Source organism: Oenanthe melanoleuca, chromosome 1 (assembly GCF_029582105.1).
Source record: "Oenanthe melanoleuca isolate GR-GAL-2019-014 chromosome 1, OMel1.0, whole genome shotgun sequence".
Taxonomy (NCBI): Eukaryota; Metazoa; Chordata; class Aves; order Passeriformes; family Muscicapidae; genus Oenanthe; species Oenanthe melanoleuca.
Genome location: NC_079333.1, coordinates 42,981,372 through 43,006,185, shown reverse-complemented (window position 1 = coordinate 43,006,185; position 24,814 = coordinate 42,981,372). Strand labels below are relative to the sequence as shown.

Below are 24,814 nucleotides of genomic sequence, written 5' to 3'. Positions count from 1 at the left end.
CACCTGACAACCCAAAATCTTCTGGATGTCTGTGCCTTGCAGCTCTCCTTCCTACTTACAAATGGGATGTGGATTTTATGTGCAAGACTCATCTCTCATAAAAACAGGGGAAGAGCAGCTATTTAGCTCTGCCTTGCACTCTGGTTTTGCAAATTTACTATTAGTTTTATAGGTAGGAATTGACTTTTATTTTCTCATTGATGTGGTTATTTCATGGCTGAAGAAAGAGCAGAGTTGTATATCAAGTACTGGGGAAAGAAGTCCCCTCATGTTCAAGGCCCTGATGATATAAAATGTATGCAGAAAACTCCTCTGCTCACATAAAATACTTTAACAAAAAAGTCTCATGTTTTCCTTTTAAAAATTCAGAGTCTCTTAAACCAAGAAAAATGCATCCATGGGAAGGGAGTGCCAGTAATAACAGGCCTGCTCTCACATCCACTGGAAAAAGAGAAACAAGCAGCAGTTTCCCCTGAGGGAAGAGGGTTTCTGGAAGTTAAACAGAAATGTTTATTCTTGTGAAGAGTTAAAAGGCTTCATAGGCACCCTGCTTCCCCCTCACATCCTGAGCACCTCAGGGCAATGCACCAGCCCTGTGGCACAGGGAAAGAGCCCAGAAAAAAGCTTGCTTTCAGCAGCCCCATCTTCTGCAGGGAGACCAAGGAAACACCAAAGAGGGACGTGGCTAAGTGTCAGCAGATCTTGCCCTCCAAAATTCCCAGTGAGGACTATTTACATATTCTTTCTGTGCAGGAGACCAATGGCTTTTCAATAGCTGAAGCTTTCACCTGCCCAAGTTGAAAACTACTGTTAGAGGATTTTCTTTGTTAAATTTAAGGCAACTCACATAAAAAAGGAAGCAGTCTGAGTTAGATGTGAATCATCCTTTACACACCAATCAACCTTCCTGTTCTCATTTCTGCATTTGAATAATTTTGTTAAGCTTGCATTTAAAACCTTTCCATAATGTGGCTTTTGGCTTGGCACAAAATAGAAGTAATTATCCTGCTCTATTAACATCTACATTCTATGAGAACTCCTCCTGCAAATGTGCCATGTAATCTACACAGGCATCGATCCTAAATTAAAAGACAGCATCAAAATCTGAGTCAGCTCTTCTATATATTATTAAGTGTCCATTTTGGTTATGTTGTTGATGGTTGCCAATCCAATTTCATACCTGCCTGTCCCTTTTTTCTAGTCTTCCTATCCTGCTGGCACAAGACCACATTGATAACCAGAGCACAGTATAACATATCTTTGTGCCTGCCTTTTACTTGGCTTTCATATGGATTTTTTCTCATGTTTTATGTCAGGAGTACTTCAGTGATTCCATTCAGTTGATGGTCTCTCCCCTCTCTCCTACCTCTCAAATCCCAGTCAAGATGAGTGGCTGAAAATTTTGTAATAGAGAAGCTGAACTCCATAGTCCAAAACAAATTTCCTGGCTGTTTTCACTAGGTGGAGAATAATCTACAACCCAAGTAAATCTGGTTTCATGGCTAAGAGGCAAATCTTTCCTGCCCTGCAGCCACAGGACATCCTGACCATAGTGGAAGGACAATAATTTTGCTGTATGCAGTATGAGAAGGAAGAACAGAAGGCAGTTTCCAAAGGGTGACCTCCCTTCTTTGCTCTGCACAGCAAGGCAGGAAGATCCCACAGTGGGAGGGCACCTATGAGGCTGGAGGTTTGCAGCCATAGGAGATCATAGCCAGGCTGTGTTATCTCATTGAAAAAAACAATCCAAAGCATCCAAACTGCTGAGTGCCAGAATTTCAGAGGTGTTAGCCAGTGCACACGACAAAGGGGATGACTGTCAGGATAAAGTAAGCAGGAGTCCATTCATCACTTGGCAGAAGGTTGGGATAAATGGGAAGAGTCCTTCCTTAGGAGAAAAACTGGTTTGCTGGTTGGTGAAGAAAGAGGTTCTCCTGTGACCTAAACGTGTCTATCACAGACTCAGTGGGGACCTTTAAGTGTCATGGGATAAGGCTTCCCACGACCTGAGTCAGTTTGGTAATCCCCACACTGCAGATTACCACACAGACATACACCCAAAGCAGCAGAAAAAACTGGAGATTGCATCCCTCACGAACCACGGGTGCTCCCTAGATCTTCCTGCTGCCCCAGAAAATAACGTCATCATGCCAAAGCAGGCAAAGCAGAGGGTGTGACTGTCCTGCATTGCCCAGCCTCTGCCCACTCAGCTGACATCTCCCTGGCCACGCTGGTGAAGAAGAGAGGAGAGGGCTGGACAGGCATCTGGACAGGGGGAGCAGGTTGGCATGTTAGCCCATGGTTACCTAGGAAAAACTGTGGCCTGGGGTGGTTTTTGATGGGATAGGCTGTCCCTAGGTGTATTCCTAACTGCAGTGTCTGATGGGAGATGCTGGCTAAGCAGAGATCATCCCATTCTGCTGAACAGGAGTTAGATGAGAGGCACTCACTGGCCACTGAAAGTCAATAGTGTTGGCTGAATGAAAACTCTTAGGTAATACTAATGGGCTCAGCAGACAGGCCAGAAGGGTGCTAATAGTTGCTCACAGCAGCCCACATGCTTCACAGACAGAGGACACCCCATGGGATTACTGTAATGATGCCTTGTGGGGCAAAGGATGTATTTCTTACTTCTTCAGGTAAGATCTCATACAGGCCATAAGGTATGATTTGTACCTGACCAAATTAAAGAAAGACTGTGATTTGAACTGGGACAATTCTGACAAAACTGGCTTGACTACCTTAACTTACCCATCTGGGGATCCTGGCACTAGAGGAAAGATCATCTCAGTGGCTTCAATTTATGGGAACTGAGATTTATCGCAGGAAGGATGAAAGCTGGAAAAATCCCTTCTTCCTTTCTCTTTCTGCAGGGACTGGCAACTTCACTTAGTGATCCTCTCCTGAAAGGAAGAGGGGAGGTTTGTCAAGACCTTCTTTAGTCACTCTGTCTCTATAACTTAGTTCTTTTAAAAGTTAGGCAAGTGCTGGGGCTGGGGACAGTGGTGCTTGATCAGGAAAATGCTGCTAGCTTTCTGCTCATGTTGCAGAGTCCAGTTTACTCAGCTTGCATGAGGAGTGATTAATGCATTTTGCATCTGAGATGCTCCTGTGGGCATGTGCTGGGAATGACTCCTTTTCTAATCCAGTAGCTGACATAGCAAAATCTTAAACTCTATTGTTGCCAATCATTAAATCAAAGTCACAATCCATTTGGAATAACTCATGGAAACTCTTTATTTTGCCACTGCTTGCTGAACTGCTTAGATAATCAAAATGCTTGTGAGAACAGGGAAAAAAAATTTATTCTTGGCATAGAAGGTGCAAAGAGCAGTGACATACCCAAGAGAGAAGCAGCAGGACATTTGGAGAAAGAGGACTTGGGAGGATATGAGCCATGAGACCCCCTGAAGTTCCATGGACTTATCACAGTTAAACATAATGCTTTCCAGGCAGGCTCTTACCTGCTCTCTCATTTCACTGGTAAGGTGCAAGGGAGGTAAGGAGGAAGGTAATGTGAATTAGTTCTTTTAAATAGCCAGTAAAGAAAAAGCCCTTGCCATGTTTTTGAAGCCCAGCATTCCTTAAGATAGAGACAACACAGGATACTTGGCCCAGTTGTCTGGAGAGATGTGGGAAGCTCTTGGAGAGCCTGCTCCTTTTTCAACTTGGAAGTCAGGGAGTGGGCAGCAAATTAATGGAGAATGTTTCCTTTAAATCATGAAGAGGAATGTGAATTACTGCTGAGGTTTCCATTCTGTACCATCAGGAAGCCATTTTTTCACTCTGGCCAAAGATGTTAAGGAATATTTGGCACGTAAGGACAGCACTGACACTGTGCATTTCTATTACATGGGCTTGAAATTGATGCCTTTTACTCATTAAGGCTTGTTTCTACAAAAATGCAGGTAGGTTACCTGCTTATTCAGTGGTTCCTGTGAAAGATTTTGTGGATTTATGGAAACATCCATGTCAGACCCTCACAGCCCCAGAGGTATCAAGGAAAGTGTACGCCTGGAGCTCTGACGACTGACATTTGTTGTGACACTTCCAATAGGAAGGTAAGTGACAGCATTTCTCAAACATGATAATTTACAAAGTGAAAATGTCAATGTAACCAATAATACTTGAAGCTATTTTCTCATGACTAGCTATACCTCTGAAAGTGAATATGCAGCTGCAGTTACCAAGTGGTGGGGCAAAGTCAAAGGCCCATAAATACACTTTAACCATAATCATCCTTTTTGTCAATAGAAGCCATGGCCTTCCACAGCTGAAGTATATAAAAAAGATAAAGAATGTATTAAAGCAGTGACACTGTGGAATTATGCAAGTTCTAAACAATCATGGAAGAAGAGAGCAAAACATTTGAAGAAGACAAGTAATTTTAGAACTTGGCAGCTAATTCATTTTGACCCTTGCTTTGCATTTCTTAAATTCCCACACACATTGTGTTTCTAAGGATAAGTCCTGTAGGTCCTTATCAGCTCACATTTAAGGGTTAATTTACAGAGCCTCTTCCCTATAGAACATGGTTCATTGTTCTTTGCACAGCTGCATAAAAGACTGTAAATGCTTTTTAGCAAAAAATGTTGGAGTACAAAATAAAAGGCAAATCCTAGAGGAAGACCATTTTTTTAGTGGTGAGTCTGGATCCTGTGACAGTGAAGTAGCTGAACTAGAGGATTATATATATTTACTATGCATGACTGAGCCAGTAAGGCAAATGGACAACTTGTGTATTTATACAGCTTTGTATTTATTTACACTTTCCCAAATTCATGTCTCTTACTGGCTGTGAAATAGAAGCAGGTACAAATGGTTAAACTCCTTTGTCCAAATTCTGCTGTTACCTATATCCATTAATTTTCTATGACCTATGCAGAACCCCCTACCTAGTCCCTGAAATGTGGCCTCTACAAGATGCCCCTCGTGACGCCCCTCTTGTTTCTTGGAAGTTGACTTTTTCCAGAAGAGTCTAACAAATACTTTCCAAATTAGGGCTATTCAACCACCCCTGCCCACAGACACAGAACATAATTACCAATATGATTTATCTAGAGAATTTTCAACTCTTGAACGTACTGTGGTGACATTTGCTGATGGTATTCTTAGCATGCATGGGAGGGACAGGGTTTTTTGTTAACATGTATCTCTAAGGTTGTGTGTGTAGAATATGGTCTTTTCAGCTCCCTGTACCAATGTTAACTGTGGGCTGGCATGTTGGAAATTGTCCTGTGTTTATAAAAATCATATAGTAAAGACACTAGGAAGGAAAGCCAGAAGGATGCTGCAGCAGGAAAAAAAAAAAAAAAAAAGCGTTCTTGGCTAAAACTGTATTTGCCGACACTGCTTAGCATGAGGGGAACCCCCACAGCTCTGGAGACGTGGGGTGAAGCCCATGCTGACCCAGTGATCCTGACTACCACCACAATAATCCAGAGAAACATCTCATCCTTCGTCACAGCTCTGTAATTTGAAATGCAGAGGAAGAAGAACTACAGGATTAAGACAGGGAAAGCCAGAAAATTCATCAGATTTCCAAATGTGAAAAAAAGAGATCCCAGCTGCTTCCCAGTGCATAACCAGTTCTGCCCTTCACGTCTGCATCACGACGAGCATCTCCCAATGCACTGCAATTCTTCCCTGTGTGTAAGCGCATCAAAATGGCTACACATCTGATTTTGGGTTTAAACCACTTGCATAAATAATCTTGTAAAACTTTGGGGTTTTTATCTCTTGTATTTATTACAGCATACTAACACCATGATAATTGTATCACTGTAATGATATAAATTGAAAGTTCTGATGAAACGACTTGCATATATCCAACTTCATTTTGAAAGGAAGTGTGTTTGATATCAGTGTTTTTCCAAAGGGCAGAATTATCTGAAGTGCAGGGTGGGGCTGAAAAAGGGAACAACTTCAGACAGTCATTAACATTTTAAAAAAAGACAAAATGATTCACACCAAATAAAGGTAAAAGGACACAAACAGTATTTAACTCTCTATGCAGCATTGGTTTTGCCACGCGAGTGCTTTGCCATTATAAATGGAAAGGCAGACTGTACATTGAAGGGCAGTCCTCAATTTTTCTTAGCATGTGCTCCACACTATGAAAAGTCTGGAGCATCCACATTTTGTATGTATCAGCTCAGTGAATGCAATCATTATCAGAAGAATGTCATACCAAACACAGAAGATGGAAGATAACAAGAAGTCTGGCACCTGCTAATTCCGTTTCTAATTTTAATGTTATTTTAATTGCCATCAGGGAGAATGGAATGAAGATTCTGAGGCTCAGTCCTGTTCTCATAATATTTTATGGGAGGTTTGGCACCAACTTTCATGGGAACAGGACTGGGCGTCATACCTTCATATCCCAGTAATGTGAGAGGGATTGCCAGTATCTGCATAATCTGCAAAGTCTGAAGGTCTCTGTAAATTAGCAAATGTGCAGAAGCCAACAACAGGAGAGGAACTGCAAAGATGAATTCAAAGGGAACTGCCTATAGAGGGGAGAGAATGGATGTTAGAGCAGCAGAAATACAGCTGAGTTGCATTAACTAAGGTACAAAAAAGCTGATTATTCTGCCTACCATGCTGGGAGAAACTGAAGAGAACTGGACTCAGTTTTAGGAGACTGTAAGAAAAAGAAATAAACTGAAATGTGACTGAATTTAAAAAAAATCCCACCAAAGAACCCATAACACACCAACAAAAAAACAAGCCCTAAAACCCTAAGACTGAGCTCTCCTAAAGCATCTTCCAAAGTTTTTAGGTTTTTGAAATCAACGGAATCTGCCATATGAAACCCTGGAGGGTTTGAACAAAAATGCCCTAGGAATACAGTGGTTTTTACATGCATGAAAAAAGGCAAAGACAGATTAACTCACTGCAAGTGATATGGAAGGCCCTCAGCCACACAATATATGTTTCTTCACTGAAGAGTGGTCAGGCACTGGAACAGGCTGCCCAAGGAGGTGGTGGAGTCACAATCCCTGGAATTGCTCAAGAAACAACAGAACACGGCACACAGTGCTATGGTTTAGTTGACAAAGTGGTGTTCAGTCAAAGGCTGGACTTGTTGACCTTGGAGGTCTTTTCCAACCTAAATGATTCTGTGATTCTATGAGTGAAGGTTCCTTAAAGACGTGAGGGGGAGAGAGATATCTTTGTAGACAATGAGATTCTCTCTTCAAGAAAACATCGACATGCCACTGAAAAAGAGAGAGGCAGAGGAAGGAGGGGAAACACACTTCATATCTGTTCGCAGAATACAGAAGCCAGATGTCAGCCAGATGAATGATGGTGCCTACACTTGAGAGACAAGCACTCATTCCTGGACTTTCTTCCAATACAAGAGAATGAAAAGTGGATAAACAGAGAGAGTGCAGATGAACAGGAAGTATGTCATGGCTGACAAGGCCTGGACAATGCTAAGCCAGGAGGGATATCTGCTCACACAAGATGTTGTGCATACTGGACTGACAGCATGGGCAAAGCTGACCTCACCTGTATGCACCGAACTGAAGTGGTCATGGAGAAGTCTGCGCTCATGTTGATCATTAATAAAAATTCAGACTTACACCTTGACACAATTACTTTGGAGAACAGTATTGCTCTGCTTGAACAAGTGCATGACTACTCCCAGACTGACATCAGATGCAATGTGGAACAGAACAGCAGAGAAAAGAGGACAAGATCTACCTGTATCTCATGTTTCTGCTGAATGGAGACAATGAAACACAGAAAGATAAATGAAAGAGATCTGGGGAGATTGGGGAATGAAGTAAGGGCCAGAAATCAGGAGAGCTAGCAAGAAACCTGAACCTTCAGAACCATCAGAACATCTTAGGTGAAAACAATAGGCTAAAGAGAAGGAACGATCAGGGAAGATACCCTTACAGTGGACACAGACATCTCAAAGCAAGTGAACAGATTAAAAAGAGCCAAGAGCTCAGAGGATGCTAGATAACATGTAACAAGGGGAGGGAGGGGCTCCTGGATGATACCTTAAAGGAAGAAAGAAATGGGAACAGGCAAGTAGTGGAAATAAAGGAAAGAAAGAGAGCACTGGACAAGTGCAGATGCCTGCGTAGTATTCCTGGGCAGAACAGGATATAAAAAACATCCCACTATAGGAAGGGCAATCTGTCATGCATGAAAGAAGTGAAATGCAAAGCCTTCAGGGGAACTCAGGAGCAGCTTTAGAGGAATCAAAGCAGGGAAGGTTACTGTGAGACAGCAGTGAGAACTCCTCTCCAGGAGGAGTGGGGGAAAAGTGGAGGTAGTTCCAGGGCTAAAGACAGGAAAAAGCAGAGGAGAATGGAAAGGAGAATTAGAGGGTGAGTGAGAGGAGCTCTTTGGGTAAGGGATGAGCTACAGGAATAGAAAAGGGAAGCAGGAAGGTAACAGAGGATGTAGCTAAAGTAGAACAGAGAGCAGGTCCCAAGAGAAGTGAAGGTTAGTATAGGACAAGGGGCTGAGGTAGACAGCATGGATTAGGAGCCATAAGCCGTGCTGGCAGCTGGCAGCAGGAGCTTGCTTATTCAGCAAGTCAGGCAGTAATTAATTAAATCAAGTCAGGCAGCAATCAGTCAGTTAAATCGGGTAACAATGACTCAATTAAGTTGAACTGGGGAACAATGAATTTATTACATCAAACCAGGGAAAAAAGAACCAATTAAATCAGCTGGAAGCCTCCACGGGTACATCCAGAGTCTGGGCTAGGTGCCACCGGGGTGGAGGACTTGCTGCAGCCGCCTGCTCCAGGAGAAACATCACCACAGCAACTGAGCATCGCTGCTGACAGCCTTGCCTGTCCCCCTCTGCCTGGAGCGGAGAAGGACACGGCAGCCTACAGCCGGTCTGATGAAATGCTTGTAATGAACCAGAGGGGTGGGGAGATAGGAACTGTCAGCTACCAAATTACCAATTGTGTTGCAGAAATTACTGGGCTGCCTAAGGATGAATGAAGAAAGCTCTGCCTCTCAAATCAGGCTGACGCTGGATATCTGGAGCTGTCAGCTTAAGAAATGGAGAGGCTTTGATAGGTGCCTGACAATGGGTTAATACATCCTAACTAGCATGCAGGAGAGGTACACTTTCCAAGGGCATCCTGGAAGAGCATGGCTATGTACTAAAACAGCTGCTCAAGCCCATTTTGACATTAAAAAGTGTAAACTATATGGATTGGTGTGAGTCAGGCTGGTCGTGTCCTGGCAATGCTAAGAACCATTTTCATCCCCTTTTGTTGGTTCCCAATATCATTTGGGATTGAGGGTTTGGTTTTTTGGTTGGTTTTTTTTTTTTTTTTTTTAGTTGGTTTTTTGTTTTGTTTTGTTTTGTTTTGTTGTTTCTTTGGGTTTTTTTTGTTATCTCCTGCTCCTTCTTCTCTCTCCACAAGTAGGGGATATCACTAAGATCACCGAGTTACCTTAGCAGGAAAGTTGCTGTTTCTCTTGGGACTTTTCATGCATATCAGTAAATCGAAAATAAAAAAAAGGAAGATCTCATTGATAAGGACAACCTGAGGTCAAAAAGATGTGGGACACAGCTATCTACCCATTATTTAAGAGAAGTGCAATCATAATCGTTCTCTCAGGCACCTGAGAGAACAATTTTTGCAGGTGAAAAAATCATACTGCTTTTCAAGGCAGCACAAATGCTTGACATGCTGCAATGGTTAATAAACAGGGATATTACATGGGCAACCTTTATAAAACTACACATTGTCATTAAAGTAATTATATTGAAAAGGAAATGACTCTTTGGATAGTTTTCCTGGCTAGATGAGGTCCTGGGATTTGCCCAGAGTGTGTAAATTAGGGCCAACACAATCCCTGTAGGAATGCTGACCAGTAAATTAAACTGAAAATAAAAGCTGAAGAAGAGCAGCTTCCTGAGCAGCATACAACAAAGATGGGCTTGGTCCAAGACTTATTATATATTATCAGTACCATTTGTATCCCTGTTGTCCCCTACTAAATGTGCCACAGGACAGGGTGAACTTTAAGACACACTGGCACAATAGTTTTACACTAAAGGACTGGACATAATTTTCTTTTCCCTGCTCTGAACTGCTAAATAGTCAGGAGGCAAAAAGAGTCTAATTAGAAATGTGAAGGCTCCACTGAAGCTCCTGCTTCCAGTCTGCACCACAGTGCTTGAGCAGCCGTCTGCCACAGAAAAATGGAAAAGAAACTTCCTGGGTTTGTTTCTTTCCTCCTCTTTTATCCCTTGTGATTAATAGTAAGACTGAGTAGTTGGACTTGTACAAATCTTCAGTCTAATATAGTACATAAAAATCGGGTTAAAATTTCAGTCAACAGTTCTAGTCATTTCAGACTCTGGTTTATTAGTGCTCAGAAGAAAAATAATTGACCCATGTCAGTATTTCGAAAAGTATAATTTAAGTGCTCTACAGGACAGTCAGTGATTGTGAACATGACCTCGACTGTGAGTATGACCTTCTAGATGATAACATGCACTATCAAAGAGGCTGACCTTATCCTAAATCTAGGCTTTATATCTAAAGCTACTTTTGGGCAATAGGATGTTGTGACAACTCTCTCTATTTAAATATATATATATATTTTTTCAAACTTCATTACCTTGTGAGGCATCTAGTGACACAAAATTTCTGAACCTTGTAACTTTCATTTTCTTCTTTGTTTATTTGTCAGTAATGGATGGGGTTTATGTTTATCCATCCCCTTCTTCTCCCTTTTTACCTTGAAAACATACTTATATGCATTATAGTGCATTGTAGGAGAACTGTCATAATTCAAAGTAATCAATTCACATGTATTTATTTCACAGTGTTATCAAACAGTAATTTTTACGTGCTAGCTAAATAATACACTATATTTTTAAATGCTAGCTAAATAAAGGATTCCTCATTTGTAAAGGAGTAAGTAAAATTTAACTCTGTTTACTAAGTGGTCAGTTACTAAACATATGTCACTTTACCCTCATAAAGATAAAACACTGTGAGCATTAGCACGTGTCCCATTCTTTTTTTTTTTCTAGTGTCCCTTGAGTCATCATTTATAATCAAAGAGGGTGCTGATGCTACTGGGTACCGGGTCAGAGAAATATCATTCAACAGATGAGAGATGAAAAAATTATCCAGTGGAGGAGAACCTGGTCTGTTTCTCACTCATTCACCTGGTGCTCCCCACTATGTAGGGAATAGATAGTTTGCTGCTATCTAATTATGGAAACATTGGAAAAAATATAATTTAAGACTTTTCTTTGCTGTCAAAACTGGGTGTTTCTGCCTTGGGAGAAACACCAGGTGCTGGCCTCAAACTGTGATACTCCCAAAGGCAGAGCAGTGAAGAGCTGATACAAGGCAGCTCAGAGAGCTCCACACTCTGCCCGTGGCTTACTTACCTCCCTTAGGCTTATCTGCCTTTAGGCAACAGGGAGACCCCCAGGGCCTTGTCTCCACTAGCTTTTCATGGAAAAGACCTTCAAGATCATTGAGTTCAACCTTTGACTAACACCATGTCAACTGAACCATATCACTAAGTGCCATGTCTAGTCGTTTCTTGAACACTTCCAGGAGTGATGACTCCACCACCACCCTGGGCAGCCTCTTCCAGTGTCTGGCCATCCTTTCAGTGGATAAATTCTTCCTGATGCCCAACCTCAATATCCCCTGGTGCAGCTTGAGGCTATGTCCTCTTCTCCTATCATTGGGATGAGAGAAGAGGCCCACCTCACTACACTCTCCTTTCAGGCAGCTGTACAGAGCAAAAAGGTCTCCCCTGAACCTCCTGTTCTCCAGGCTAAAAACCCCTGTCTCCCTCAAGCTGCTCCTCGTAGGACTTACATTTTTGATTTATATTTTCACAGTATTTCTCTTACTGCAAAAAACGAAAACTCCAAACCTTTTTCTGGTGGCAAACACAGCCTTGAAAAAACAGCACAAAACTTAAAATTCTCTGCTGTAGCTACAGTATTTTGCACCTTAAAACGTGTCATTACACATTTCACTTTTTCAAGGCCACTGAATCAAGCTGGAAGGTGACTGGAAAAAGAACAACATGAGTTCCAGATGTCTCTTCTAAAGCTTTTCTTCCATTAGGAGATGGGCTTTCCCTTTTGCAAAGTGCAGATGCATGGCCAGGCCCAGAGCCACCTCCCTTCCTCACACACGCCATACACACGAACCTTGAACGTCATCTGAACACACAACTCCCACAGAAGTCAGCAGGCACAGGTAAACTCAGCCCTCAGGTATTTATTGCATGTCTAGCTCAGCATCACATCATATACCTTGGCCTGGTCCTAGAGCTGCTGAACCAATTTCCCTGGGTTCCCCAATGAACGGTCCCAGAGCTGATCCAGCTTTGACCAACAGGTTGGATTAAAAGCCTCCTCAGATCTCTTCCAACACAAATTATCCTAAGGTCCTAATGTACAGGTTCCATGGATCTAACTGCAAGGGTAAGAAAGGGTGGGAGGAAAGATGAGGAGCAGAGGCAGAGGCTAATGTTTAAAGCACAGCTGATGACAATTCCTTATCTTTCAAGTATTACACCATTTGTGCAAGAAATTCCTACCTCTTCTTCCTGACTATGAGATCAAAATTAAGTAACTGAATATTTTCCCAGTGATTATTTGTATTCTAGAAGGTGGAAAGAAAAGGCAGTAGAATTTCAATGGAAATCATGTATTATTTGAATCCTTATACTCCAAACACGCACATGAGTTTTTCACCTGAAGTCTCTGTAAATGTCCTGTTCATCCAGTTGTGGTGTATGCTTTCTTCAGTAATTTAGTTAAGGTGTTTACTAACCATTTATTTAGTTTGATGTGCCTGTGTGCAAGACAGAGTACACAGTTTTGGGCAGGGATTTTTGAACCCAAAGTGAATTGTTTCCTCAGCAACTGTATTCCTTGGAAACAAAAAAACTTTCCAAAATAGGTCTTTGCACTGGCAAATACGCACAGCTCCGTGAAAGCCTGCGAGTCTGCAGGGCACTGCTGTAGCATTTCAATCGCACTTGGAAAACAAACCTCAGAAAGCCAGAAACTACTCGCTCTTCCCTCTGTGTTTGCCCAGTAACTCTTTTAATGATTTCCAGGAGAAAAGACCTGGCTTTTTGCTGTCCCAAGGCCCTTCTGAATACCTGGATTCCTCAAGATGGAATCACGACCCTCCTATCTTAAACAGATATGCGTTTCCCCTGGAACACCCCCAGGTATCTGCTGTTACCTTGATCTCCCTTCCCCTCAGGGTCTCCTCTTGCAACCCTAAACCAGCTCCTTGGCGGAGGGAAGCGGCCCCGGGGAGCACACAAGCCCTTCCCACCCTTTATTTTGGCTCTTTCTTGCTCACCTCGAAGCCCCGCGGCCCCCTCCACGGGGCACAGCGGCGGGGACGCGCCGGGCCCCGCCCCGGGTCCGCGGGCGGCCGGAGCAGCGGGGCGCGGGCGGGGACGGGCCAGGGGCGGGTTAAAAGCGGCGGCAGGTGAACGGGGAGGGACCTTAAAGCTCCGGGGCGGCGAGATTGGGGCCGCCCGCTCGGAAGCCAGCGGCGGAGCCACGCTGATCGGCGCAGCCCGGCCGTGGCGCCGGGAGCTGCCGGCAGGGTGCCCGCCCCTCAGCAGCGGTGAGCTGCCGCTGAGGCAGGTGAGGGGCGCGGCGGGCAGGGAAGGCAGGCAGGGTAAGGCAGGCCGGACGGAGGGAGGGAAGGAAGGAAGGGAAGTGGCGCAGCGGGGCAGGTGCCCCCGGGCAGCTGAGGCCGCACTTGTTGCGTCCCAGCGCGGGGCCGGGGCTGAGGTAACGCTGCCCGGAGCTCTGGGGGCGCTGCCCGCCGGGGAGGCAGCGGGGCCGGGCGCGGAGCCGCCGTCAGCGCTCCCCACCCTGCCCCGGCACGGGCGCTCTCCGCTTCCCGTCACCAGCTGGAGCGTCATAGAACCCCGCGAGCAGTTTTGTTTAGGAATGCTCTGTCTCTGTTTAACGCGTTTAACTTACAGCGAAACCTTTATTCACCTCCCAGCAGCTCTCTGTAAGCGCGTTATGTGAGGTACGTACGGCCAGCCACGACACCGAGCAAAATCAAGGTTCCGGCAATTACAGGTAATTTGAGACACGCCTACAGATGTTAGGAGAGCTGCGGGAAGGTAAACAGCTTGCATCAGTAAAACTGACAGGTCCTGTGAGTGTCTGATCACACACTGGAAACATTCCTTAGAATTACAGGGGGAATAGGAAATGAGGTGTGAGTCAGAAATAAATGTATTTCTGAGTATCGGGGCACAAAGAATGAGTACTTAAGGCCTTAAATAAAACACGAAGGACGTGCTGGAGTAAGGGCAGGAGTGCTTGTTTAGCTCCTGGCACTAGCTAGTAGCTGGGCATGTTCTGGCTTTTCCATCATCAGGCTTTCCTAGATTGGGTGTTACGTTCACAGTCTCTCGTATTGAAGAATCTCTCCTCTTCTTTCAACAGAGGAAATTATTTCCTTGTCTTGTGCCCCATTTGTTTTCACCTTGTAGCCTGGAAATACTCTTGAGACAACAGGCAGAGGGTTGCAAGGAGGAGTGGCCTTTTGTCTTAGGAATGCTCTTTTAAACCCAGATTTTATAACTTTCATGATTAATGGCAGTGTCCTGTGTGAAATACTGTGAGGGTATGGGTCCAGATTTGGTTTGGCATCACCACAGCATATGTGTGTACACGGAGACAAAAGCAGAAGGAAATATATTTTCATCCTTAATTTTGTTAAAGGAGTTACGTAATCTTTAACGTTTCTTGGCCTCCACTGCTCAGCCTGGCAACCCTGCTTACCAGCTACATCCTTTGGAGAGCCTCAGAGAAAAGACAGTTGGCAAAAGGATGTGCATGTGATTGGGTTAGATCTGTCTTAGAGAGCAAGGCAATGGTGGGACAAGCCTCAGCCTGGAAGAAGGTGGTACTTCCATGTGTCAGCTAGGCATTGCAGTGTGAATTTCCTGATGGGCTTTTTCTTACATCTGTACTGAATGTGTCAGGCTTTCTAGGAGACTTCAGATGATCCCCAGAACTGTCAGTCTCATAATTGATAGGATTACATATCTCAGAGCTTAAAAATGGAACAGTGAAACTCCATGAATTAGCATACTTCTCTGGAGTAATTGATTTTGTCCTGACAGAGCCAGTTTTCTCAATTTGCTGGAGCTGGGCCTCCGAGGCTTCTGATGGTGTTGTTGTGCATCCCTTTATGCACAACCCAGGCAGTTTATTTGGGCATTTATTTTGTTCAAAAAAAAGTAATTGTACATATAAAAATGTATAGCAGACTATCTTAGTAGCTGGAAAAATAACAACACTTCAAGTTATATGTACAAGTTCATAACAGTCACTGCATAACCTCGTGGGTACTTGAGAGTAAAGAGGATGCTTTTACAGGTTGTTTCTTTTGAATAGTTCCAGCTAAATCTGTGCTCCCAGATGCTGTGTGAAAAAGGAGCATGGGTTGAAGATGTTTTTTTCTTCTGATGTTTTCCCTTGTTCTGTTCCTTGCTGATTTTAATTGTTACTTAATGATGACTGATGAGGTATCTGAAAGGAGAACTGTGACTCTTGCCTGGCTAAACATCAGTTTGTGTAAGGAAAAGCTTGAAGTGATGATATGAAGTGAGATAATGTGCTGTCAAAACAGCAAGAATGTGGAAAAAGAGAAGCACATCTCCTATTAGCTGATAAAAGAATGTTGAAACTAATTCTATTCCTTATCACACACCTGCCTTTCTTCCTGTAATACAGTTTTAGAAAGGAAAAGTTGCTTTTGACTTTACTCTTGATGAATGAAATAACAAAATACATGCTCAAAGGAAGGCTGCAGTGCAGTGTAAAATGTTAGTGTTTAATTTTAAGTTTAATTAGTATTTCCAAAAGATTGAGTTCTGTGTGTGAAAGAAGACAGGGGCTTGTTAATTGTAGAAGAGAGACTTGTAGAGGGGATGTAGACATTTGCTCAGGTGTAGGGGGATGGAAATAGGAATTAGGTAACAGGCTTCAAAAAAAATTAAAAGTAATATTAATAAAGTCATAACTATAAAGTTACTTTGATGACCAGAAGCAGGGCACAGTATTTCTAAAACTTTCTTTGAGATACAGGAAATAGGACACTTGTATCAGTGGTGGCACAGTCTTCAGGAATCCAGCTTTCTTCCAGAATAAGAAGCTTTAAGCACACTTTGAAGGAAAGTTTTACAGGGGAAAATGGCTGAGACAGGCTAAACTCTAATAGGACTTGTACTGTCTTGTTATGCCTTCAAGTGTGACCTCTGATTTCCTGTTCTGTACAAGTAGAATGAATTTTGTGCAGAGATTTTGTAGAGGATAGTAATCTCCAGTTAAACTTGCAGGCTGGTGGAAAAGGTATGGATTCTAAGCATCCTTGGAAAATGGCTTAAAACTTATGTGAGGGCATAAATATGGGACAGTCATAAGGGTGTCATTGTGGACAGAAACTGAACCCTTAAATGCTCTTGATATTTAAGTACATAATTTTTTAATAACATTTAACTACATACAAATTGGGTCCTAATCTGTTGGGTTTCTCTGGATTTCATTCTGGATTTAATTAGAGCAAAGAATGCCTCCTATTTTCCTAAACTTGAGTAGAAGCAAAGAACAAAGCTTGCAGTGTTCAGACCTGCAACTGTCAGAGGTTTCCTGTTCCCAATTAGTCTTTGCCTGTTCTTGTGTCAAATCAGATATACTGTAATCTCTCTGTCATGGCTCTTCTCTTCTCCAGTTTCCACTCTGATCTCGAGATAGGTGTTCAGAACAAAGTTTAAGAGCTACTAGAGAGAATTGCACAGGCTTTTGTGATTGTTAGGCTGCTCCTTTGATCTTTTTCAGCTTTTTAGGAAAGAAGTAGAGTTGTTGATATTCCAGAGTCTTCTAGCTGCATACTCCTTGAAGTTTTTAATATACTGCTGTAAAATTAAAATAGCTGGAAGCTACCTATTAAAGGATTTTACTTGCCAAGGTCTAAGTTCAAAGCTTTGTCTTCTTGCATTTTGAACTCTGCATTAAAGCTATAGCAATGTAGGGAGCTGCATTTTTTTCAGGTGTCAGAAATATCCTGGATGATTGAACTCAAGCTCTGTGCTTCCAGCTTTGAACTGTTACTTATCTGTCTCGGTCCATTTAGCCTGTGAAGCTTGTAATTGCAGTGGAGCATTTCAGGAGAACAGCCCTGTGAGATAGTGAGATTTTTGTTATCTCTAGTTTAATGTCTGGGAAACTGAGGCGTGGGGCAGACTGACAAATTAGGTAGGAAGTCTGAGCAAGCTAGCAAGTGACTGATGTAAGCTGTGTACCAGCTTTTCTTGATGAAATAAAAGGGTGCTGTATTTTGGAAGATGTTAATCTGTATTTATTGGAAGCTTCATTGCTTCAGCCTTGATAGTGCTGCTGTTCTTGTAGTATAGCACCAAAACTAAGTCTGCAGTAGGAATAACAAGATCTACACACTGGCAATTGAGTGCTTGCTGTGAACTAGATGGCAGGTTGTCAGGTTGGAGGCATGCTGATGCAAAACTGCTGAAACCCAGACTAGTGTGTTCTTCAAATCTGAGTAATGACACAGCATTGTGCAGCTCCAGGGCACCTCGATCCTGTTATCAGTTCCCCCTACGAGCCACTGCTCCAGTGCAGCTGTTGAGATCAACACCTGAAGGGAAGGAACATTGTGTCAGCAGCACATTTGAATGCATGTTGGACCTGAACGTGCAGCAGTATTTCCTGTGCTAAGTTGGTCATAAAATAACTTTTGGTAATGATTTTGCATCTGTTCGTTTACATGTTCTGAAGCTTTTCTATGGCAAAAGTCCTGCATTAAACTGCCACTCTTGGGTATGTGAGACCTTTGTCCCCAGCTTGGAGGGTAGGCAGGGACACTTGAGACCAGTGCTTTTTTGCTTAAAGATTATCTTGGTTAACGCATTCCCACATGGGATAAAGTGACTTCTGTCTTGGCAGTCTGCTGGTCTTTTATCAGTATCCAGAGGCATTGTTGAAAGTGGTGGAATGTCACACCAAACTGGTAACTCCTGGTACACTGTACACTAAAATTCTGATAGAAGTGGAGTCATTGTGAGCACCCTCTGAATTTCTGTGTAGGTCCAGTACATTAAATAAATTGGTATCCAAATCGAAGGTGAGAAGGGTATTATCTTAGTCTGAATTTATGCATGAATTAGGGGTCTGTGGACCTCTTCTTGAATGGGACTCCTAGGTGTTCCTGTAGCATAAGCACATACTGTAATACTTGCTTATTACTTTTTTGTTTTGCTATAGTACAAGCACCATATGTGTATGTGACAGAGATGTATCTTCTGTTATTTTACACCTTCACTGTATTCCAGCTGTGGATTTAGCCACTGAGTAATGATTTTCCAGTATAACAGTCTTTAACAAGGGAAAATGGTGTCTGTTAACGAGCCAGCTGTACTCATAAAGAAGGGAGCTCAGTGATGACTGTCCTCAGTGTTGTGAATTGCAGGGATTTTCACTGGGTGTAAGCACCGTGCTGCAGTTGTGGTTTGATGTAGGCTTACAGGAGCTAGCTTTAAACTAGAAGGCAGTCTAGCCATGGCAGCACAGAGCTCAAATACTGCCCATAAGCTGTAGAACTACAGAAGGAGTTAAGCTGTAGTTCTTGCCTTGCTGCTGTCTAGTTTACTAGTGGAAAAAAAACCAAAACAACAACAAAAAAATGAAACACCTGCTTATGAGGCTGTTGCGTGATTATACAGAACTGTTTCCCTTGTAACTTAATTTTTCAGTCAAGCATGGTGATCTTTTATGGTTGTTTTTAATTGTTAACTGTAACAACCATATCCCGCTGTGGTCATCTAATTATTGCAATGAAACGGAAGGTGCTGCTGGTAGTAGAACAGGTATCTATGTGGAAGTTTGGAAAAGCTTATTTTCATGCCCAGTTGCAATTTTTGTGAAGAAGAATTTAACACTTAATGCATGCCCCTGTTAGAAATTATTCTAAATGCTTAGTTACTCAACCTCACTATCTTCAGCTGTCTTCTGTTCTTCCCAGTTTCTTCCTTTATAACTAATCCCTATCCTCATTCCTACTTTACATTTTTTCTCCATAATTTACCTATGTGTTCTATACCAGCAAACTAGATAAGTCCTTGGCTGTCTACATACTGTTATTTCTGTAGGCATTTGGCAGGATTTGCACACAGAAAAATAGTATCTGGACTGGCTCTGTAAAAATAGGACTTACCCATTAAAAGGGTGTAATTTTCCTGCTCTCTTCTCCTTTGGTCAGGAGGACAGTTAATATTTTACTTGCTAGTGAAAAGGAAAGCAAGTATTTGAAAGAAAGATATAACGTCTGATCAAGGTCCTAGCTTTTGAGTGAGTAAAGAGTAAATGAGCCATCACATCACTACAGGTGTGTTTAGTTGGAATGATCTGCACTGGTGGCTTTAGTAGTGTGAAGAGCCATACTTGGCTAACTTAAATTCTGCTTGGATCCCTGTGTCTGTTTGTTGGAGAGGAGTGGATGCTTTGGCAGTGTCTGAATTGCCTTCATTGGCTCCTCTAAGTTGCATTGAGAACGTTTAAAGCCAGCTAGTAGGAAACGCTGTGACCAAAGTATTTGGATGGCATTCAGGCAGCCTGGATATGGCACTACAGTCTTGGTTGTGTCACCTTTCAGGGAGAAGATAGTGAGACTTCACTGGTGTCTGATCAGTGCCTGTAGCACTCAAGTAGTCCAGAAGTCATATGACTCTCCACCAACATCAAAATAAGCCTGAGAGGCTGTGAGAAGAAGGGACAAAGGTTGGTGACTTGCTCAGCAAGCAGTGGGAAGAACAGTGGATGGTGGCAGGAGGAGCTGAAGAGAGAGCTGGAAGATTTGGTAAGGTACATGGGAAGGGTGCAGGGTGGAGTGTTTGGGCAGATATGAAAGACAAAGGCTTTTTTGGAAAGGAGGGATGTCACCAGGAAACTCTGGGCAAAAAACTGCCTCTTCAGAATGTGGTGTCTTCTTTCTTGATCCAGATACAGACATGTCTTTGCTAGAATTGAAGCACAGTTTTTTGGCTTAACAAGCACAATATACTCTGAGAAGATAGAGCAAGTCAGATGAAGAGGAGTGTGTATCATCTTCAGCATTAAAGCTTGCCAACCCCTCTTTCCCACTGACTGCTCATTCTTACCCACGCTTTGCTGCTTGCAGCCTGGGGTTTTTGTTGTTTTGTTGTTTGTTGGTTCTTTTGGTGGTTTTTTTTGGGGGGGAGGGGAGGGTTTAAAATGAAGCTGTCCTTTTCAGATGGTCTGTGGGTCTGTGCTGTTAAGCAGATTGATAAAATGGATCAGATTTAAAGACACCAAACCAACCAAAACTAGTACTACGAAAGAACTTATGGACAAGTCACCTGCTTTATAATGTGCCTTCACAAAGTCACAGGAGATAAACTGTAGTGTGACCTTAGGAGAAAACAGTACTAGGGGAGCTTCTTCAGCTAACTGCATACCAGGGAGCTTGTATTTTGAATAGGCACAGGGAGGAGGAAACAAATCTATGTGAAATTATAACAAAATGTCATAACTATTGATGTGCAGTGAGATTTGAAGCTAAAAAATAGGGCTTATAAGGAGCAGCTACACAGGTTTCACTTCACATACTTCTTTACTCGAAGAAGATGGTTGACAGATAGGGAGAAGATGGAATGACTGAGAAGAAAGTAAGGGCTCTGGTGGAGTTACAGGATAGGTGGGTAATATATGTAATACCATGGTTTGCATGGTGCCAGTCTTCTGTAGGATTTATTTTCAAATGCTCATAAGAATTTCTAGTCTTAGTACTTAGTTGTAGTTATTTTATAAATACTGTAATTACTGTCATATTAGAAGTACTGTAATTGTCATATGTGTATAATAGTAACAGAACACAAAGTTGTAACTGTCCCTCTGTTTAACAATGCAATAATTGCCAAGGCAAATTCTGAGAGAATTTTAATCAATCAGATGACAGAAAAAGGGGTGGAAACAGTTAAAAATCCAGCTTATATGTTTAGTAAGGATCTCTGGTATTAAGGGTCTTTGCTGTGTCCTCATAGGGTTGTTAACTTGCAGAAACTCCCTGTAACTGTATGCTAATGAAAAAAAGAATCTTCTTGGAAGAAATAACCTAGCAGGATAGCAAGCTAAGTCTGTTTCAGGGCTGTTTTCAGTCACATACAGCAGAAATAGCCCATATAGACTGTACATCCTGAAGGAGGCTCAGGAAAAGTTCTTTCTAGTCTGAAGGAGATCTTGGATCTCCCCCTTGGTTTTCAGCTCCTGGAGTATAACCCCACACAGTCAATCAGCAACATCTGAGGGAAATGGAGTTTATGGAAGTAGTGAAGGGGGATTACATTTAAATCCCAGTAACTCAAGGAAAAGGTGCCATTATGTTGTGTAACTGTTAAGTGTCTTCATTTTCTGTGAGCTGTTGTGTACTTTGATACTCAGTCAAAGTATGTGGTCTACTGATTATATGTAACTCACTGTAAACAAGGAAGATTTTTGACTTTACTCAGAATGGGGATGTGACGTGGAAGATGACTACAAAAGTGTCATCGTCGTCTTCCTGGTGCAGTGTGATCCATTTAAGGGTCAGGAAAACCTTGTGATTGATATGATGACCTTTTTGCCAGTAGCTACTCTTTAAAGCAACTTTGAAAATATGATTTTGCTTATTGGTACCTTGTGCTGTAAATGCAGAAGAGATATGGGCTCTGAGATACAAACAAATTAACAAAGTTGTGAAATAACCTTCCTGAGCAATTTCATAGCCAAGAGATCTGTGAGCACCCTTAGAGGGTCCTGGCTGATAGACACAAGAAATGCCAGTTTCTTGAATACACAGTAGCTTGCAAACCAACTTTGTGCAAATCCATCTGAAGTGGAGGGGTGGAGGGAGATGGACTGAAATGCCTCTGAATGCTCTCTGTGAAAATCTGTTTGTGGAAGCTGTGAAAACCCAGACAGTTGTAGTGTTCCTGAGGAGACCAAAAGGTGAAATCCTAAATTCATTAGTTGTAGTACTTTGAAACCCACCTGCTGGAAACTATATTCTTCTGTTGAAAAAGTCTCTGAGCTACTGCTGGACTGTCTGAACTCTTCAAATGTTGACTGTAGCACTCTCCCAGCCTCTGAAATAGCTCCCCTAATCTAGGACTAATAAAGTCTGTGTTATGGGGGGGAAACCCCCCCCCGCCAGGCATTCACAATGAAGGAGTATTTATCCTTTTTGTAGTTAGTGGAAAGAAAACTGTTTTGGTATGAATCATAAACACTGATTTTAAACATCTAACTCTAGATAATGGCCAAGATCTTACCTTCATTGCTTTAAGCTAGTGTGGAGTTGGCTTTGACTAAGAATGCAGTCATGCTCTTTAAACTGGTGAATGTAGGTTATTCAGACCTTCTCATGGAAGGTGCAGAGTATCAGCAGCAGTTACTCAAGGTCTGTATTTATTGCTGGAGTGTGTTCAAATCATTATTTGCCCTCTTAAGATAACGATAAACCAATTGGCCTTGACTTATGTAGGAATTCTATCTATCTAACACGTTATTTTTTTAACATAACATCTACCTTATTTTTGGCTGATATCTATTTTGTTACTGCTATCAGGCTACTAGAAGTTCTGTCTTTTCTTTTAAGGCTGTGTTCATTATTTTCCCATCTGTATTTCTTACTTAATGTGGCATTGGCAAATACACCTAGGAGTGAAACGAATGTGCCGTGTGTGTAATCCAGTATGAAATATTATCTGCTGATAGTGATTAGGTTGTCATTTATGACTAGTTGTAGGTAAGCCCACTGTGTCCACAAAATGTTACCACAGCCAGTGCATGTGCCACAATTATGATGCTGCCTTGATTTTGAATGACATGCTTGCTGGTATTTGTTTCCTGTCTTTATTAATCTTAGTTTTGTTTATTTGTCTTGTCTTAGGGCAGAGGACTGAAACAAGACAATGGATTGGGGAGCTCTGCATACTATTTTGGGAGGTGTAAATAAGCACTCCACCAGTATCGGGAAGATATGGCTCACAGTCCTCTTCATCTTCCGTATCATGATCCTGGTTGTGGCTGCAGAGAGAGTCTGGGGAGATGAACAAGATGACTTTGTCTGCAACACGCTACAGCCTGGCTGCAGAAATGTTTGTTATGACCACTTTTTCCCCATCTCTCACATCAGACTCTGGGCCCTGCAGCTGATCTTTGTCTCCACACCTGCGCTGCTGGTGGCCATGCATGTGGCTTACAGGAGGCACGAGAAAAAAAGGCAGTTCAGAAAAGGAGACCAGAAATGTGAATTCAAGGACATCGAAGAAATCAGGAAGCAGAGGTTTCGTATTGAGGGCTCCTTGTGGTGGACATACACCAGCAGCATCTTTTTCAGACTGATCTTTGAAGCTGTCTTCATGTATGCATTTTATTTCATGTACGATGGGTTCCGAATGCCTCGTTTAATGAAGTGTAATGCCTGGCCCTGCCCCAACACTGTAGACTGCTTTGTTTCCCGACCTACTGAAAAGACGGTGTTCACTATTTTCATGATTGCTGTGTCCAGCATTTGCATTCTTTTAAATGTGGCTGAGTTATGTTACTTACTGACAAAGTTTTTCCTCAGAAGGTCTAAAAAAGCTGGAAATTCAAAACAGCAACCCAACCATGAGAATAAGGAAGAAACCAAACAAAATGAAATGAACGAATTAATATCTGATAGCTGCCAGAACACAGTTATAGGGTTTTCAAGTAGCTAAGATGGTGTCAATGCTGATGTTCACTCTTTTTGGAGTGAATGTTTTATTTAAAGGCTTCAAATGAAATTTGTTGTCTGGAACAAAGTTGGGTGGGATTTTGATGCATAGTGTCAGATATCAAGTATGTACATGTCTGGGAAAAGTCAGGGCAGCCTAAACATGTGAAAATTGCACGAGGATTAAATAGGAAGATACACTTTCCTATGAGTAGCCTTACAAGCTGACTATGACAAGTGGGAAGCCCACTGCTACCTTCATGCTGACACAGCTCCTGAAAACTAAATGCAACAGCAATAAGAACAAAACTCTTTCAAGCTAGCTATTCTAGTATTACAAGATGTTTTGTAATAGTGTTAGTTTTTACTTGTGAACTGATGATTAAAGTATTTTTCTAAAATCTAAGATTCCATGTTACTTAAGGTGTTATAGTACACAACTGACTGTGTTTTATTTTTTAACCAGGCATATGCAGATGAACCCTGTAATACCATATTCGTAGGAAAGAGACAGCAATAGGCTACATACATCTTCACAGCTTTGCAAGTGCTGCTTGAGTCTGGGCAGGTAGCTTGAGATGCTTGCATACATGTTGCTGGCTGTAGGGGAATTGTGTGAAAGCCCACCAGTGTGGATAATTGAGGTAGCTAGATTCTGAGTGCAAATACATGCCTGAAAACAGCACAAGAGTATAGTTACAGCCTATGTAGACTTGTTTAAACATCTAGCAGACCTGGGAATTTTACCAATCTCTTAATTGCATACTGCCAGTTTTATAGCCACTTTCATATGTTTATGTAGATGTTTATTTCTCTAATGTATTAGCTGTATTTGTTTCTTTATACTGTATCACATCGTGGAACTTTTTTGGCTTTGATTTGTTTGCTTTTTTTTGGTAGTAGACTGATGGTGCTGTTATGAGACTAGAATCTGTCTGGTTTCAAAGACATGGAAAAGTATTACTGGAATGGAGCAAGTCTTCTGAATAAAAGGCAAACACTTTTACCTTT

At 42.2% G+C, this 24,814-nt stretch overlaps 2 protein-coding genes and 2 long non-coding RNA genes across 8 annotated transcripts in view; 2 read left to right on the top strand and 2 right to left on the bottom strand.

Annotated features, from left to right (window-relative positions):
- Window positions 1-14,089, bottom strand: part of LOC130266012 (uncharacterized) — a 25,170-nt gene extending 11,081 nt beyond the window's left edge. Inside the window, exons 1-3 of the long non-coding RNA XR_008842728.1 lie at window positions 14,011-14,089; window positions 13,355-13,632; window positions 2,752-2,903 (exon numbers count right to left, since the gene is read on the bottom strand). This is a non-coding gene — a long non-coding RNA (uncharacterized LOC130266012). The remainder of the gene's footprint in view (window positions 1-2,751; window positions 2,904-13,354; window positions 13,633-14,010) is intronic.
- Window positions 5,747-7,127, bottom strand: LOC130266071 (uncharacterized). Its single transcript, XR_008842740.1, has 3 exons — window positions 6,897-7,127; window positions 6,600-6,643; window positions 5,747-6,509 (listed from the first exon to the last, which is right to left on the bottom strand). It is a non-coding gene; the product is annotated as an uncharacterized LOC130266071 (long non-coding RNA).
- Window positions 13,591-24,814, top strand: LOC130265313 (gap junction beta-6 protein). Of its 5 annotated transcripts, none has more exons than XM_056514442.1 (4): window positions 13,591-13,681; window positions 14,021-14,097; window positions 19,700-19,903; window positions 22,994-24,814. In XM_056514442.1, the coding sequence occupies exon 4, from the start codon at window positions 23,016-23,018 to the stop codon at window positions 23,805-23,807; it is 792 nt and encodes a 263-aa protein (XP_056370417.1). In that variant the 5' UTR covers window positions 13,591-13,681; window positions 14,021-14,097; window positions 19,700-19,903; window positions 22,994-23,015; the 3' UTR covers window positions 23,808-24,814. The 5 variants fall into 5 exon arrangements, with proteins under 5 accessions (XP_056370417.1, XP_056370499.1, XP_056370334.1 ...); XM_056514524.1 differs by having other exon boundaries at window positions 13,635-13,647; window positions 14,018-14,097; XM_056514359.1 differs by lacking the exon at window positions 13,591-13,681 and having other exon boundaries at window positions 13,915-14,097.
- The window catches only part of LOC130265579 (gap junction beta-2 protein-like), a 35,508-nt gene continuing 24,710 nt past the window's right edge, over window positions 14,017-24,814 (top strand). The window contains exon 1 of the mRNA XM_056515028.1: window positions 14,017-14,097. The gene's annotated coding sequence lies outside the window, so the exon portion shown is untranslated. The remainder of the gene's footprint in view (window positions 14,098-24,814) is intronic.

Excerpts from the sequence above, each read along its gene's own strand:
- LOC130265313 (XM_056514442.1), top strand. The coding sequence starts at position 23,016 with ATGGATTGGGGAGCTCTGCATACTATTTTGGGAGGTGTAAATAAGCAC.